The following is a 15,958-nucleotide window of genomic DNA, read 5'->3' on the forward strand; positions in this document are numbered from 1 at the left end:
CTCATTGGCGGAGCAAAAAAAAGGGGAGAGAAGAAAAAAGAAGGAAAAGGGAAAAGAGAGGAATGAGGGGGGGGGCGAGTGAATAAAATAATGTGAGTGGAAGAGGTAAAAAATACCCCAAAAACTATCGTTCATATCACATTATATTGCATGTTGATGTTTGTGATACATATCTTGTTCAATATGCTGATACGGAGCTTAAAATTTCAAGTTTTTAAAATTATAATACAAAACATATTTCAGCTCGGACATCGAGCTTTCATTATTTTCTTTGATTTAAAATTTGATTTCTGGGAAATCAATGAAAAATTGAAGTCATCTCTTTGATACTTACTCCAAAAATGTATTTAAAACAACAAGAGCTTAAATCATACTGTATAGTTTAATTGATTTACATAAAATTGCATAATTGGTAGGAAAAACTTTACAAACGATTTAAAACGTTTTAAGAATTTTTTTATAAAAACCGTTTTTTATTACAACCCTTGATGAATTGTTAATAAAATATTAACTCATGCATCCTATTCATAATCACAAAAGTGCTTTATAAGTCAAGTTTTCAAGCCTTGACATCAACAAATTTCGCACTCTCATTGGGCTTATTAATCAATAAATAAACAATAAAATTTTCGAGAATTCTTGATAATTCAATAATTTTTTTATAATGGAATATTGACACATTTCATTTGGCGTTTAGGAAGAGAAATAGAAAGATGACCATTTTCATATGATGACAAAATGTCCTTAGAATGTCCCAGTCCTAGGTTAAAATAATTCAAGAAATATCAGCTCTCGCTTCATTTTCGCATCATCTGTTACATGCATTCCATATCGACTTTACAATTTTAATTTTCAGTGCTTGTAATAGAGCTTCAATGAACATTTTTCAGATCAGAATATCAAAATTTTTAATGTAGGAAGATACCTATATAATTACCCATCTTCATGGTTTACAAAACATGAATAGAGTCCCGTTTTTAGGTCTACATGTAAGTCTCAATTTTTTTCCGCTCGCATTGTTTAATTATTCTGTTCATGACTACAAAATTTGAATTTCCTTGTTTAGGTCGGAATGTCAAAAATTTTCAGCACGCGCTTCTCGCTTGCATTATTTGATTGATCTAATATGTATCGTCGTCATGGCTAACTGCAAACAGTCCCTAACAGGTCCCTTTTCGATCAGGCCAGAACGAATATTAAAAAATTACTATTTATTCATGAATTATTTAGCTACATACGCATTTTGTTCAGGATCACAAATTACCCCAAAATGTTCATTTTTCAGGAAAATCTATATGAAACTTTTGAAAATTTTAGATTGAGCTTCGTGCTCGCAATAGTTTAAATAGGGCCTTTGTATATTCATGTTGTTTTGTAAGAATGAAGTGACTGACTAACCCTTCAAAGAAACAAACAAAATTTAACTTTGAGCAGTCGATTGGGGAAAATGTTGGTGAAAAAATTCTGCCCCACCCCATTCCCCCTCTTGGCAAAAGCTGGATCCACTCCTGATAAACTGATACTTTTTTAAAAGAGAAACAATAAGATATCATAGGTGATTTCCATGTAAGAAATATATTTCTCTATGCACGATAAGATGGATTCAAACAATACTTTGTTTGTAATCTTGCGTTATGTCACTCAATCCTTCACATCCAATAAAGCTCATAAAAACTTTTAAATTGCGCATGCATATCCTATATATACATCGAGAATGACAATAAGAATGAAATAAATCTCAATCGGAAAATCATATCTTGGTAAAAAAAAATAATGTGAACAATTTTTTATTTTCCCTTTACATAATCACATGCATTAGATTAAAAAAACAGGCTGTTGAATCAATTTTAATTAAACTAGATTTTTTTAATAATGAATTTCAAATTTGAATAACAGACACTTCTTCTTCTCCTTGTTGTTCTTCCTCTGCTTTTATCGGAGATCAGCATCAAAATGCAGTATGTCGTAATCCATCCATCCATCAGGTACATTGCATTTGAAGGTTACATAATCAAATCATTGAGGACAGGAGATACGTTTCATCTGAATCTTATATAAAAATAGCATAATATGAAAAAGCATTTTGATATAAGATAAAAAAGATGGGTATACATGGAAATATAAATGTACATCCTAACACAAGGATAATGAGGGATTTTATTGAAAATGTAGTACAATAGTCCCAATGACATGATGCATTTGTAAACAAAAAAGAGGAAATACCCTAACAATACATTTATGAAAATAAAAAACCAATTATACATAAAACTTATATCAATATATGTTGTTCATTCTTTCCAAATTGCACAATTATAAGGGGGAATGAATATATATTTTACTTTCAATTTTGCATTATTTCCTGATTGTGTTAACTTTCATTCCCTGATAAACTATTTTTAAAACATCATTAGCTGAGATGTTTATTAGATTATGACTTACCAAAAACCACCTTTGAAATGAGTAAACTCTGTTCAGCTAGTTGTTTCCAAAGTTGATGCTTAAAACTTGTAGTCACTGAGGTCATTACCTTAATTGCATGATCTTTGAAAACACATGCAATTATGATAACAAAATTAGTGATCAAGTACAGTTACCAGCAGGTAATCCATAATGAAGATGTGAGGTGCTAAAATGTGGCTACTCATTAGACCTGTGCCATTTCCATCATCAATCTATGCAAGCATTGTTGTCACAGTCATATTAAGGTCAAAGCACATGTTAACACATTTTGAATACTACACGGACATACACTAGGAGTGAATAAAATTACAGTACTGTCAGGAGGCCCTGAACTTCTAACTAGATGAACGATCCCCATAAAACATACATAGCTGGGTTACATGCAGCAATAAATATGCAGTCACTGATAAATATATTATTATTATTTCAATTTATGCTCTATATTATACTGTTTTTCTGTTTTAGGAAGTAAGAATGCCCTATAAAATTGTACTTGATTTGCATTGCTTTATATTACTTTGTATTATGTTTTGAATGGAAATGAAATAAAAGAATTGAAATTGAAAAAATTGAAAATATATTTGTACAAGTATGATGTAGATCTGGCACCATTACTGCTATTGAGGACATAGACCAAAGCACTCTGTGTCATCATTCCTTCTGTTTGTATTAACTAGAATGTAGATTGATTCACCTGCTGTCTTGAGAGGTAGATCTAAGCTCTTTTATTAGATTTTAGCCTCTTAATATCGATTAATTAGAATCAATCTTGGCCTAGACTAGGTCTACATCTACTGAAGATATTCACCAACATTAGACCCTAGTCCAGATTGAGTAAATAGACTTGAGTACTGTCTGCAGTTCAGTTGTTAGATTACAATTTTAATCTAACTTGAGCACTGCATGCAGTGCTCAAGTCTTATTACTAACCTGACTACTTAGGCCTAACGTTAGATCTGTTTTCTATAAAAAAATCTAATTCTAAAATTGTTAACACATTTGCCTTATAAAATATAACAAAAACAGGGTCTACAGTATAATATAGGGATACTTTCCTCTCTGAAGAGATATTTCCATCTACATATTAGTAGATTTAAGATTAAGACTCACAACTTAGAACTAGGCTAGACTAAAGTCTAAAGTTAAAAAGTGCCTTCACCCTTTGGTGGCGCCATCCCTGCAATTAACCGCCTACGGCCTATAGGGTGGGCTAAGGTTTCCGCCGCCGAAAGCTCCGGCGGCACAGGTCCTTATCTTTGGCTAGGGTCTTATGAAGGGTAGTCCCATATGCTAAATTCTATGAACTGTTTTTGGTAGAAATTAAATCAATTTCCCCCAAAATAACATGAAATAATTTGTTAAAAGATCATTCAACCTTGACAATCACAGTAAAACACTATTTTCAACACGTTGAGGTAATTTGTGCAAAACATGATTACACAAAAATTGAAAAAATGCAATTTTTCTCTCTAACCAAACACTTTATTCGACATTATTTTGGAAGCCGATTTATGCAAAATAACACGAGATGTATCTCCAAAAAGGCAACTTTATTTCTTAAAATACTCACATTGGCGTCTAGAAAATATATCCACGAGTGGAAAGTAACGAGGTATTTAATCACTAAATGTGAGAAAACGTGTAGTTTATTGATATTTCCGGGGGTATGCACCCAGCAGAAGATCACAAGCGCAGAAAATATGCCAGAGGGAACTAATTGGGGCTCCATGAAATATCGGACCAATCAGAACACACTTCCGGTTTCGCCACTCTGTCTATTGATAACTCTGGGTATATCTATGTGGATGCAAGAATAAGTGCGCGCGTCATACGTAAATAAAATTGCCCTTGCTTCTATAGTTCATTTGAATATATTTAAATTCATAACTGGGGATGAAATCATAAAGTTATATATTTAACTCTATGGATGAAATCAGCTTCGATGGCAACCACGTAAAAAATGAGGCTAAACGAGCAGGGTATCGGTATCAGAGAAATCCCGGGGAGAAATCTAAAAAAAATGTTTGGCTTATCCTAAACTAATCCCAATCATGCATGCATCAAAATAACCAAGGGCAAAATAATATGAAGCTGTAGAAGCAACTCATCGCTAAAGAGAAAGTTTTACATCCCTTTCATAAACCTATCCTCCAATTAGCCGCCTAAGAGTAATGCGGATAATTCAATAAAATTGCGTTCATAACTCCGAAAATAATCTGCACTATTTTTACGAGCGCCAGTCCTGAAAAAGGAGGATAATCGTCATGGCAACCACACACACCCCCTCCGATGCGGTTGCGTTGGAAAAGGGTGACCTTGTGACCGCTCCATGGCAATTATTCGCATTACTTTCGAAATGCGTTCATAAACTCAACATCTGGTCCCGATGCTGCTATTATGCGGATAATTGCAGCATCAAATAATGCGGATAACTCTGGTCCTCCTCCGATTTTACGACCAAATTATGCTGCTATTATAGCCGCATAATTGGGTTTATGAAAGGGGTATTAGTTACAGAGTGATTGACTCCAGGGGAGTGTTTCATCAACATTTTCATCCGACAAGTTGTCAGATCTGACAGCTTTCTCTGATGTTGATTGGCTGAGGGGTACTGTTACTATGGTTACTGTCGGATAAAATGGGACTTGTCAGATAAAACGCCCGACAAGTCCTTTTACGAACCCCCCCCCCCCTGGAAGTCTTCCTACTTCTGTAAACTCGGCATTCACTTCAGACTCTTTCAAAACTAGACTGGACAAATACTGGTCCTCCATACACCACATTCTTTCATAAATGTCCACCCTCCACACACGTTAGTCAGCTATAGTTGTTTTAACCAGTAAAAGTAATCTCGAAGGAATGATCGGAAGCACCTGGGGACATTGTTTTATGAAAGTTGTCAGCACTGACAAGTTGTCTTTCTCCGACAGTTACCTAGTAACAGTCAGAGGCCAGTGCCTTTCAGCCAATCAAAACCAAGGATTTCACTGAAATTGTCAGCACTGACAATTTAGTCAGTGTTGGCAACTTTCATGAAATACCCACCAGGTGGGTATTTCATGAAACTGAAAGGGTCTTTGGTAGAAGCGCTCTATCATGTGTAGAACGCGATATCTGTTTCACGAAGCCAATTTAGGGGGGTAGAAAGAATTAGAAAGACATGCAGCTCCAGACATTATGCATGATGTTCTTTGCCCACCGCCTGCCACCGTCGGCATCTGCATTCATAGAAAAAAATGCATTTACCGCAAGCCACCATATAGGGCGGTGTGAATGCAGGAATAAATTAATGGGTAATTTTAGCCTAAAAATGTTCTCGTAATTTAATGGGGATTATTGTGATCGAGGCGGTTTGAAACCACCTACTGGTAAAGTAAACGAAATGTGCACAAATTGCCGATTCTGCATCGGCTCGCGGTTCAGAACCTACTACTTGGTGCAAATTGCCGGTTCTGAACCGCGAGCCGATGCAAGTTACTCGCGTTTACACGCTATGAAAAAGCCGATGCTGCATCGGCTCGCGGTTCAGAAAGTGAGCAGTAAACATCAATCAGAAAGTAAGTCATGTTTAAAATAGGTCTAAAAACTAAATGGGGGATGGGCAGAAATCCAAGGGGGACAGGGGGACGTGTCCCCCCTACTCAAAATAGTAGGAGGGACACACTATCAAATGTCCCCCTACTATTTTTGGTCGAAATGAAACATATATTTTGGGACGAGATGACTTTTTTTTGCTTGTCAAATTTAAAATTCATTTTCGTCGAAATGACTTCAAATTTTCGATGATAACCATTTTTTTTGCTTGTCAAATTTTCCAGCCCCTTGTCCCCTTTACCCTTTGGGAGAGATTTCCGCCCCTGAATAGAGGTTCAAACTTCTGAAGATTTTCATGGCGAAGAAGATCTGAGCCGTCACGGTATTCACTTGGGCATATTATGTTTGTCAGGAAAAGGACTTCCCAAACTCTACATTCCGACCCGCGTTTCGACAAGTGTGTTCTTGGCAGTTTTCAAAAGATGGATCAATATCAGCAGACATGGGAAAGTCTCAAAAACTATAAAAATAGAATTGAGTTTTACCTGTTTCATGATAATTGCCAATAAACCGACTGTTTATGAAAATCTTCATGAAAATCTGAAATATGAAAATCTTCATCTTCTGTAATTTAGAATTTGCGCCCTCTCCAGGTAATATATATTTTTCTAAACTTATTTTTCTAAACCTGGTCACGTCTTTCGGATGGTGGCGTTAAAGGTCGGTCCCAGACGTAAATAATCATATCTAATTGATACACGTCCGACAAAACTCAAATACACACACACACACACTTAAATCAATTCCTTTGCACATTTTCTCTTTTTCACTAAATCTTAGAAATAACTGATTGCATATCGAAAATTTTGAATTTTAATCCTATTCTTAAAAGTCCCACTCTCCATATGCATACTTGAAAATTGGTTCAAATTATTTAATTCTACAGTTTACCCCAAAACATCAGATATTTAAATAATAAACTTCTGCACTTGTGTTGTATGATTATTCTTTTACCATTGCATATTTATTTTGCTTCACTCCTTAAGTCTCTCTGAAATCAATTGGGTTTCAGGCAGATTTGACGCCATCATGTTATGACACTAGGTCCATGATAGAGACGGAAAATATAGTTTTCTCAAACTCTGCGTCTTTATGTATTTGGAGCCATTTCCGATGGACGAATTTTATGCAATGAATACATGGAAATTCCGCACGGGGGGGGGGGAGCGGAGCATTTTTAAGGGGGCTGAATATTAAACAAAATTACGATTAGATTATCATTTCACGTCTTACAAAGTTTTCTGAAAAAAGGGTTATGATTTTTTTTTTCATGTCTGTTAAAAAAGAAAGAAGCGAACTTGCAAAGACCAAGTATATTTCGGCGAAATTTTGTTCCTCGATAAGTTAGACGGGAGTTGTTGTTTTTACAACAAAAGTTTCCGGTTGCGTACGAGCGATCATTCCTAGCGGTTGTTGTGGATAGTGTACAGATGTAGCAGTTACTACAGGCGTTGCCGACGAGTTGCCCGTGTCATCACCGTGACAGCAACACCCCTGGCAACATTTCAATCCTCTGCAGCAATACACCGAAGCAACGATAGCGACGATGCCTTCGATGAGGAGAAGGACAGCGCCGACGGCGTGGAGGATGATGGCGACGTCGAAAGTATCCAAGTAGCAGAATGTATAGAAGCAGACTGACTCGTAGGAGAACACGCCCGCCGCCAAGCCCTCAGTGACCACGCCCCCAAACCCGCTGACGGAGGACAAAACTGACATGACAAGATATGCAATGATGACGCAGTTGCGTCGGGATTTCGTCGTGATTCCGATTATACCCGAAGGAATGACGGAGAAGAATCCGATGCCAATTGGTAAACCTTCGTTCGGGTAGCCCATGTGACCGTAAACGTAGGTGAGAACGTTGACGACGACGATGACGATACCGAGAATAAGCTGGATGATGCCGGTAGTACGACCTTTAGAAAGAAAAAGGCAAGAGAACAATCGTGGTCGTACAAGGAATCGTTATTGGCCCAAATTCTCAAAGGGTGGCTAACTTATCCCGGCCTAGGTTAGCCGATCGAGCTTCGAGAAATGCAAAATTTAGCCCGGTTGGCCAAAACGCGATTTAGCCCATGGGCTAACAATAAGTTAGCCACCCTTCGAGAAATCGGGCTATTATGGCTACTTATATAGAGACAATCAGTGGCGTAAATAAGTCAAAAATTTCGAGGGGCTCTTAATGGCACGCGTGGCCACATTTCTATAAAGTCATGAGAGAGCGAAGCAGGCATTTAAAAAAAATTGACCTTTTTAGAATAAATATCTAATGTTGTATTAGAATTCGATCTCATATTCAGGAAACAACATCTTATATAATGGTGGAGGTGTCGTGGTCTAGTGGTTAACACCCTCGTCTTTCAATCTGAAGGACGTGGGTTTGATTCCAAGCCATGAAATATACCCACTGTGCTGCACTCAACCCAGGTGAGGTGAATGGGTACCGGCAGGAAGTAATTCCTCAAAAAGCTGTGCGCACCGGAATTGGTAGGTCAGCTTAGCTGGGGTAATATAGGAGCGCCTTTTTATAATGACCCTAAGCCCCCCCCCCCCACCATTTTCATGTCAGTGGTTTAATCTACAAGTTTCTGATATTCACATATCTTACGACAGAAAATGTGACGTTATTATGACCGACAGAGCAGATGTGGTTAGTCAACGGCATATCGTTAAACGAAAGTCGAAATTGTGACGTATGCAGTCATTAATGATCTTAATTGCAACTCAATCTACAAGCCCCATTATGTTGTATTTTTTTGATAATAATGTTCTACTATATAGGCCTACTATCTTCAAACAAAATTTGAACATGATTGAATTATTGAAACCCCGTTGCCATGGTTACCATATACTGGATCAGCTCACCTGCTCTGATGTTGTATGTTTCTGAGTATCCACTACAACATCCTTGATGTGGTTGAGGTTGCACATAGATATATTGTTGAGTTGCTTGTTGTGGTTGTGTTGGATTTGGTACTTGTAGTGCTGGCTGCTGCTGCATCTTTATTTTCTATTATTTTTTTCACATTGAAAATATGATAACCTAGACTAGATCTACTATCCTATGGTTTTTGTAAGTTGAATTTACTTTTCTTCCTGATAAATTTACGACTATAAGCCTATATCAATACTGGAATATGGGCCTATTATAGACCTACATTGGTATTCTGTTTTGTCAAAATAACGTTGTCAACATCATCGATCCTTAGCGCAGCGTGTGATTTCAGAAACATGACGTCACAATGAGTTTACGACTGAAGCAGTACGCATGCGTTTTGCCAGCTGCCGATAAAATGACGCAATACGTCACGATAAGCCGAATATTTTGTCAAAGTTCCCGTAGCATCGCGATAAGTTTGACTTAACTCTATTTGATAAGTTATGTATCGTCAAGGAAACCTGGTGATGACCACAATAATGTCATCATTGTTATTTCAGGGGAACAGGAAAATTAATACACGCATTTCACTCACTTAGGCCTATCTCGAGCTAACAATTTTTGTTTATATTCAGACCATGATTTCAGACCTAATTTTCGCAATCATGATAAGTATCCGTTTCCCCACAGTAAATGAATGATGCGACACGCGAGCTGCCATTCATTCAAACTTTTTTGCTCACAATAGCTGGCCACTGCATTCAATTGGTTTGTGCCTGTTTATGTGAATTTTATCTTATCTAGTGTTATTATTATGTAACTGTCACGTTTGTAATTGACCAATGATTTCGAAGTATTTCGTTTGTTTTTATCATTATTGTGAACTTTTAATCATTTTTATTATAAATAGTTCACGTTCAATTTTTTTTATTCAAAACCCAAAGCATCACATTATAATCAAAATAGGTATACATACAACGTAAATGAGTACATAAACATATATCAATTAGATTACAGCATAGACGAATTGGTTTTAGGACCCCTTTAAAAGCAAAGCTTGTCTCGTGAGGTCTATGTCAAATTCTTTTGGATGAGCAATTCTTAAGAACATCATCCATTTTGGGTTAACTTTGAATCTCTATACCCAAAAATCGAGCATATGGACCCATTTGCATATTTGGAATATTCAGGTGCTAGAATATCTATAAATCATCATACTTTGCACATATACGTGCAAAGTATGATGAAAATGACATGGATTTTCAATGTTTGGGAGCAGGACTAAGGAACCATTTGTATTTTAGTCATTTTGGACGGTAATAGACTTGCCCGTTTTAGGCGCATTATAGACTGTTTCAAGCCAACTCGCAACACTTTGGACACTGATAGTTTAAAAAATAGCACACGGACCCCATATTTCTAATATTTTAACGTCATCAGAATATATTCTTCTGCAAATATAGAGATTATGATGAAAATGACATGGATTTTGAATGTTTGGGAGCAGAACTACGGAACCATTCGAATTTTAGACATTTTGGACGGTATTATCAGCATGATCAGACTTTTACTTGTTTTCGGCGCATTTTTGGGTGGTTTCAAGCCAACTCGCAACAGTTTAGACACTGATAGTTTAAAACTGAGCACTTGGATCCCATGTTTTTAATATTGTAACGTCATCAGAATAGATTCCTCCGCAAATCTAGAGAGTATGATGAAAATGACATGGATTTTGAATGTTTGGGAGCAGAACTAAAGAACCATTCGAATTTTAGACATTTTGGACGGTATTATCAGGATGATCAGACTTTTACTTGTTTTCGGTGCATTTTTGGGTGGTTTCAAGCCAACTCGCAACAGTTTAGACACTGATAGTTTAAAACTGAGCACTTGGATCCCATGTTTTTAATATTGTAACGTCATCAGAATAGATTCCTCCGCAAATCTAGAGAGTATGATGAAAATGACATGGATTTTGAATGTTTGGGAGCAGAACTAAAGAACCATTCGTATTTTAGAAATTTTAGACGGTATTATTAGACTTTTGCATGTTTTCGGTGCATTTTAGACTGTTTCAAGCCAACTTACAACATTTTAGACACTGATAGATTAAAAACGAGCACATGGACCCAATGTTTTTAATATTGTAACGTCATTAGAATGTATTTCTCTGCAAATCTAGAGAGTATGATGGAAATGACATGGATTTTGAATGTTTGGGAGCGAAATATGAAACCATTTGCATTTCAGACGGTATTATCAGACTTTTTGCTTGTTTTCGGCGCACTATAGGTGGATTTCAATATTTTCAAGCCAACTCGCAACACTTTAGTCACCAATAGTTTAACAAACAAGCACATGGACCCCATATTTTTAATATTTTGATGCCTTTAGAATATATTCCTATACAAATCTAGAGAGTATGATGAAAATGACATGGATTTTGTATGTTTGGGGGCAAAACTAAGGAAGCATTCGCATTTTGGACGGCATTATTAGACTTTTGCACGTTTTCGGCGCATTTTGGGCGTTTTCATGCCAACTCACATCAATTTGGACACTCATAGTTAAAAAAACGAGCACATGGACCCCATATTTTTAACTTCCCTACATCTTTGATATGCATTCCTCTACAATTTAGCCGAATTTGATGAAAATGACATGGATTTAGAAAAAAGTGCAGCTTCCAAAATACTTTTTTAATTTTTGAGTAGATTCACGTCTTTGAAGATTTGTTTTTTTTCCGAGTTTTTGCACCATTCTTGCCAAATGAGGGCGCTGCTGACTTCAAATAGATATAGTTTTACCAATCAAAAGACTTTCTCTTACTTTTGTATACACTTTGTTATATATCTTGAAAATTTGATGAAGTTTGATGCGGTATCCACCGAGTAACGATGATTTAAACTCATTTAGTGAATTCGTGAGGTCTAAGAGAGGCATAATTCCCTTGATTGCGCAAGATTGCATATCATTCAAATACGACGACTTTGAAGACCCGTAGAAAAAAATAAGCACTTGAACCTATATTATTGTTTGCATTTTCATGATGCATAGATACCAAAGTAACTCTCTGCAAAATTTGGTGAAAATGACATAGACTTCATTTTAACTGTGGAACGTCCTTAAGAAGCAAAAATTGCCTTCGTGAAACGGAAAGCGCTGATTTGTTGCCAATCTTCCTCTCTCGAAAGAATGGTCCTTGGACGTTCCTACGTATCGCTTATCTCGTCATGAAACAGGCCCAGTCGTTCCTTGCGCTCTTCTAAGAAATGCCAGGCATTCACGGGGAAAAATCCAACAGAACAGATGATTAATTTTACACAGACAGCTGGTCACACCCAGTGGTCAAATCGGTACAGTTGGTAACAAGAAAGGTAAAACTGTAATTATTCAAACCAAGTCAATCCCTTCTTCAATAATTATGATCTATAATCATCAATGGCTTTGAAAAGAAATATCCGACTGTTATTATTTTCTGTTTTGATATACCAGTAAGACAATAAACCAGATGCGGGTGACCTGTGCTGTCTCCAGGAGAAGAAAAAATAATGCTACAAAGGGCCTATTGGCTTAAAAAACAAGTCCACCCAAACAAAAAGTTGATTTGAATAAAAAGAGAAAAACCAAACAAGCATAACGTTGAAAATTTCATCAAAATCGGATGTAAAATGTCGAAAGTTATGGCATTTTAAAGTTTCGCTTAATTTCACAAAACAGTTAATGCATATCCTGGCTGGTATGCAAACGAGGAGACTATGACATCATCCACTCACTATTTCTTTTGTATTTTATTATATGAAATATTAAAATTTTCTCCTCAATGTCAAGTGATACAAGGATTAATTCCACACTGAACATGTATAATTAGCATTGTTTAATACTATTTGGTTCAGTCAAGTTGTTTCTTCTTGTCAAATCTATATAAAAAAGAAATATTGTATATTCAAACTATAAAAAACAAAAGAAATAGTAGTGACTCACCTAGTTGTGCATATTGAGCGCCTTTGATTCCATTGAAACTTGAATCAACTCTTTTTTCAGGAGGGGCCACGCTCGTGTGTACTTTAATAGAGGTATGGGGCAAGATCGACCAAGACAACCCATAAGGCCTTCCATCTTTTTCTCTAAAATAAGCATAGTCCAAGGGATATTTCTTCTTCTTTCTTCCTTTCCACAAGTCCATTCTCTCCCCCCCCCCTCTCTCTCTCATTTTTATAAATATTTTTCCTCTACAAATGCTCACTGATGGTAAAACTAAAATAACTTGTTCGATACACACAAGCATCATAATTTCTTTTTACACAGAAATTGGTCAATAAGTCTAGTGTAGTCCACACTTCGACTAGATATTTTGACTTCGACAAAATCTTATGGACAGGTAAAGAAATTACGCATTTTTTGTTGTTAGATATCAAACTTTCTACCTTATTCTTCCTTTTACCTTCTTTATATCACTCTAAATCCTTTTCTACTTCTTTTCCCCATCCTTTTTTTCATTTTTCTATTTTCTTCTTCTTCACTAACCTTCTTCTTCCCCCTTCTTTCTTTTCTCTTGTCAAAGTGAAAATCTCATCAAAATATTTTTTGTTCATTTTTATCTTAATTTATTACAGCAGGCAATATTAATATGAACTACAAATCATGCAAATCTTTTCTTTACTTTTTTTATTCAACCTATTTCAAAATAAATTCCTATTATCTGTACTATTGTGGACATTAACGATCTGACGGTATGCAAAATATACACAGAATATGTATACAATATATACAAATAGACCAGGTATTTCCAAACAGTTATCTATAATGTCTCATCCCCTTCCCTCACTGTTACCGGCATTGCGGACGTATGCAAAATATACACGACTATACAATAATTATACACAAAACCGAATATCCTCATAACATCTATGAACATTCTTCACCCCTACTCACTCTCGACTGGTGATAATTGTGATAAAAACTTGATATATCACTTTTGGTATTTAAAGTACCAAGAACAGATTTTGAAGTACAATAAATATTACAGAATAACATCGACATGGAATTGCATAGGAAACGTCAATGTTCTCCTTTATATAATTTTTTTTGGGGGGGGGGGGGGGTAAAAAAATCCATTTCACTTCACATTTTCAACAATAAAATTACTAAGCAATTTCAGTAATGTCTCTGAATTTTCAATGCAAAGACACTTTTAAGACAAAGTTATTTCTGTGGCCTTGGATCTCGGTTACACTGGCGCACAGATGGGGGAGGGGTCGACACCAGTGCTATACGCCATGCCCCCCCCCAAAAAAAAAAAAAGTTTGGCTCATTATGCAGTGACACGACATTTGCTCCTGCGACTTTTGCTCCGGGCTTTATTTCGTCTAAGTTAACTATTGAAAGGGTTATGGTTAGGGCTGCAAAAGCGTGTTAGTTTAGGTTTAGGGTTATGTTTAGAGTAGGTTATAGCAGTAAATCCTGGACCGAAATTAGTTATTCGAATAGTATGAGGAACTTAAAGCGGAACTGGATAAAATGTCAACGAATCTGTAAGACCGCTCCTACCTTCTGAAAAACGCTGAAAATCCAATGATAAAGTGAGAATTACCCACTAAATAAGCCAGTATTTTCCACCTAGATAAATGATTTGATCGCTTTTGTTATTTTCTTATACATGCTCAAGAATTCAACTGCTCGCATACTTCAAAGATCGTCATCCATGAGTGTCTGATCATGTAGCCTTATTAGCCACAAGAATGCAACAAAAACAACATTTTCAACTACCACTTACAACGACAACAGCAACTGGCCTAAAAAACAACATATTTGTGTTTTACCTTTTATAAATATCAAATGATTATCATGTATCTTTAACCAAAACAAATATTTCTAAGGACCTCTAGGAAGATCACAGAGCCATTATATCAATGGCTCTGAATAGAGTGATCCATTCGTATATTTCATGTGCATGTTTATATGTTCATATTTGATACCATATCTTGTGCGACGTACTTTATTGTGATTTTTATACGGTAAATAAAAACCAAACCAAAGGTATGCATATACGTTAATGGTGGACGGAGTGTTAGAGTTCCATGGGTTAAGTTCCCATTTAAGAGTGTTTCTTCATAAGAAATCTTCAATCATGGTTTTTACTATGACATATTTTGCCATCATTTTCATATCTGAAGACTGAACACTCTAAAAACAGCTATGTAAAGAAAGCGGCAGGTTGCAATGGTTGCTTACGTGACTTCAGCAACTGCATTTGCGAAGGCCCCTGGGAACGATTTTTAACACGGGGTATAATACTGGTTTAATTTTGTTCATGATAAATTTAGCGAGCAAAAAAAGGTTTTTACAACAAAATCATTTTAACTTTGGTTACATTTCTCCTATTTATCACACCAGATTTCTAGGGAGTGCTGCCTATGGATAATAACACACGCATCACCCCTGGTAAATTTTGGAGGTGCTTCAGCACTCCCGCTTCCCGCTGCTAACTTCACCCCTTAAGCAACCTGACATTTTTACACAAACTTTTGTTCAAGAATGAAGTTTCAGGAAGGATGACGACGACGACCACATATTGTTTTACCCGTTGTCTTCCAGAAATGACAGCGCGCTTTCGAAGAATTTCCTCTGCTTATTGAGATCTTGTAATACTGGCAAAATACCATGGGGTTCTCAAACTACGGCCCGCGGAGCTTGTTTAAATCACAATATGAAACATTGCTCAACATAATTACAATGTGTTTCCATATAGCCCTAACCGTAATAAAAGTAATGACAGGCAAATTAAATTGACTTTTAGTGGAGTCTTTTCTGTCTGTTCGATCTACTTTCTTATTAGATGAACAGCGCTGTTCTCGTGCACCATGCTTGGATCTACATACAAGTGTATCTTCCACTTAGAACATTTTAAAGAACTAACTCATGCCGAAGTACCGTGACAGAGGCCGTGGAACGGTTTTCAAAGTGGGGGGAGGCTAGCCATGCAAAAAATCACAGTCATATGGTAATTTTTACATATTTGTA

At 36.4% G+C, this 15,958-nt stretch overlaps 1 protein-coding gene across 1 annotated transcript; it reads right to left on the reverse strand.

The window, feature by feature from the left end:
- Positions 1–7,059: 7,059 nt before the first annotated feature.
- Positions 7,060–9,058, reverse strand: LOC121431722. The gene is made up of 2 exons (XM_041629386.1): positions 8,923–9,058; positions 7,060–7,973 (listed from the first exon to the last, which is right to left on the reverse strand). The coding sequence occupies exons 1-2, from the start codon at positions 9,056–9,058 to the stop codon at positions 7,399–7,401; spliced, it is 711 nt and encodes a 236-aa protein (XP_041485320.1). The 3' UTR covers positions 7,060–7,398.
- Between the last annotated feature and the right edge of the window lie 6,900 nt (positions 9,059–15,958).

The sequence above is a fragment of the Lytechinus variegatus genome, chromosome 1, assembly GCF_018143015.1.
Source record: "Lytechinus variegatus isolate NC3 chromosome 1, Lvar_3.0, whole genome shotgun sequence".
NCBI lineage: Eukaryota > Metazoa > Echinodermata > Echinoidea > Temnopleuroida > Toxopneustidae > Lytechinus > Lytechinus variegatus.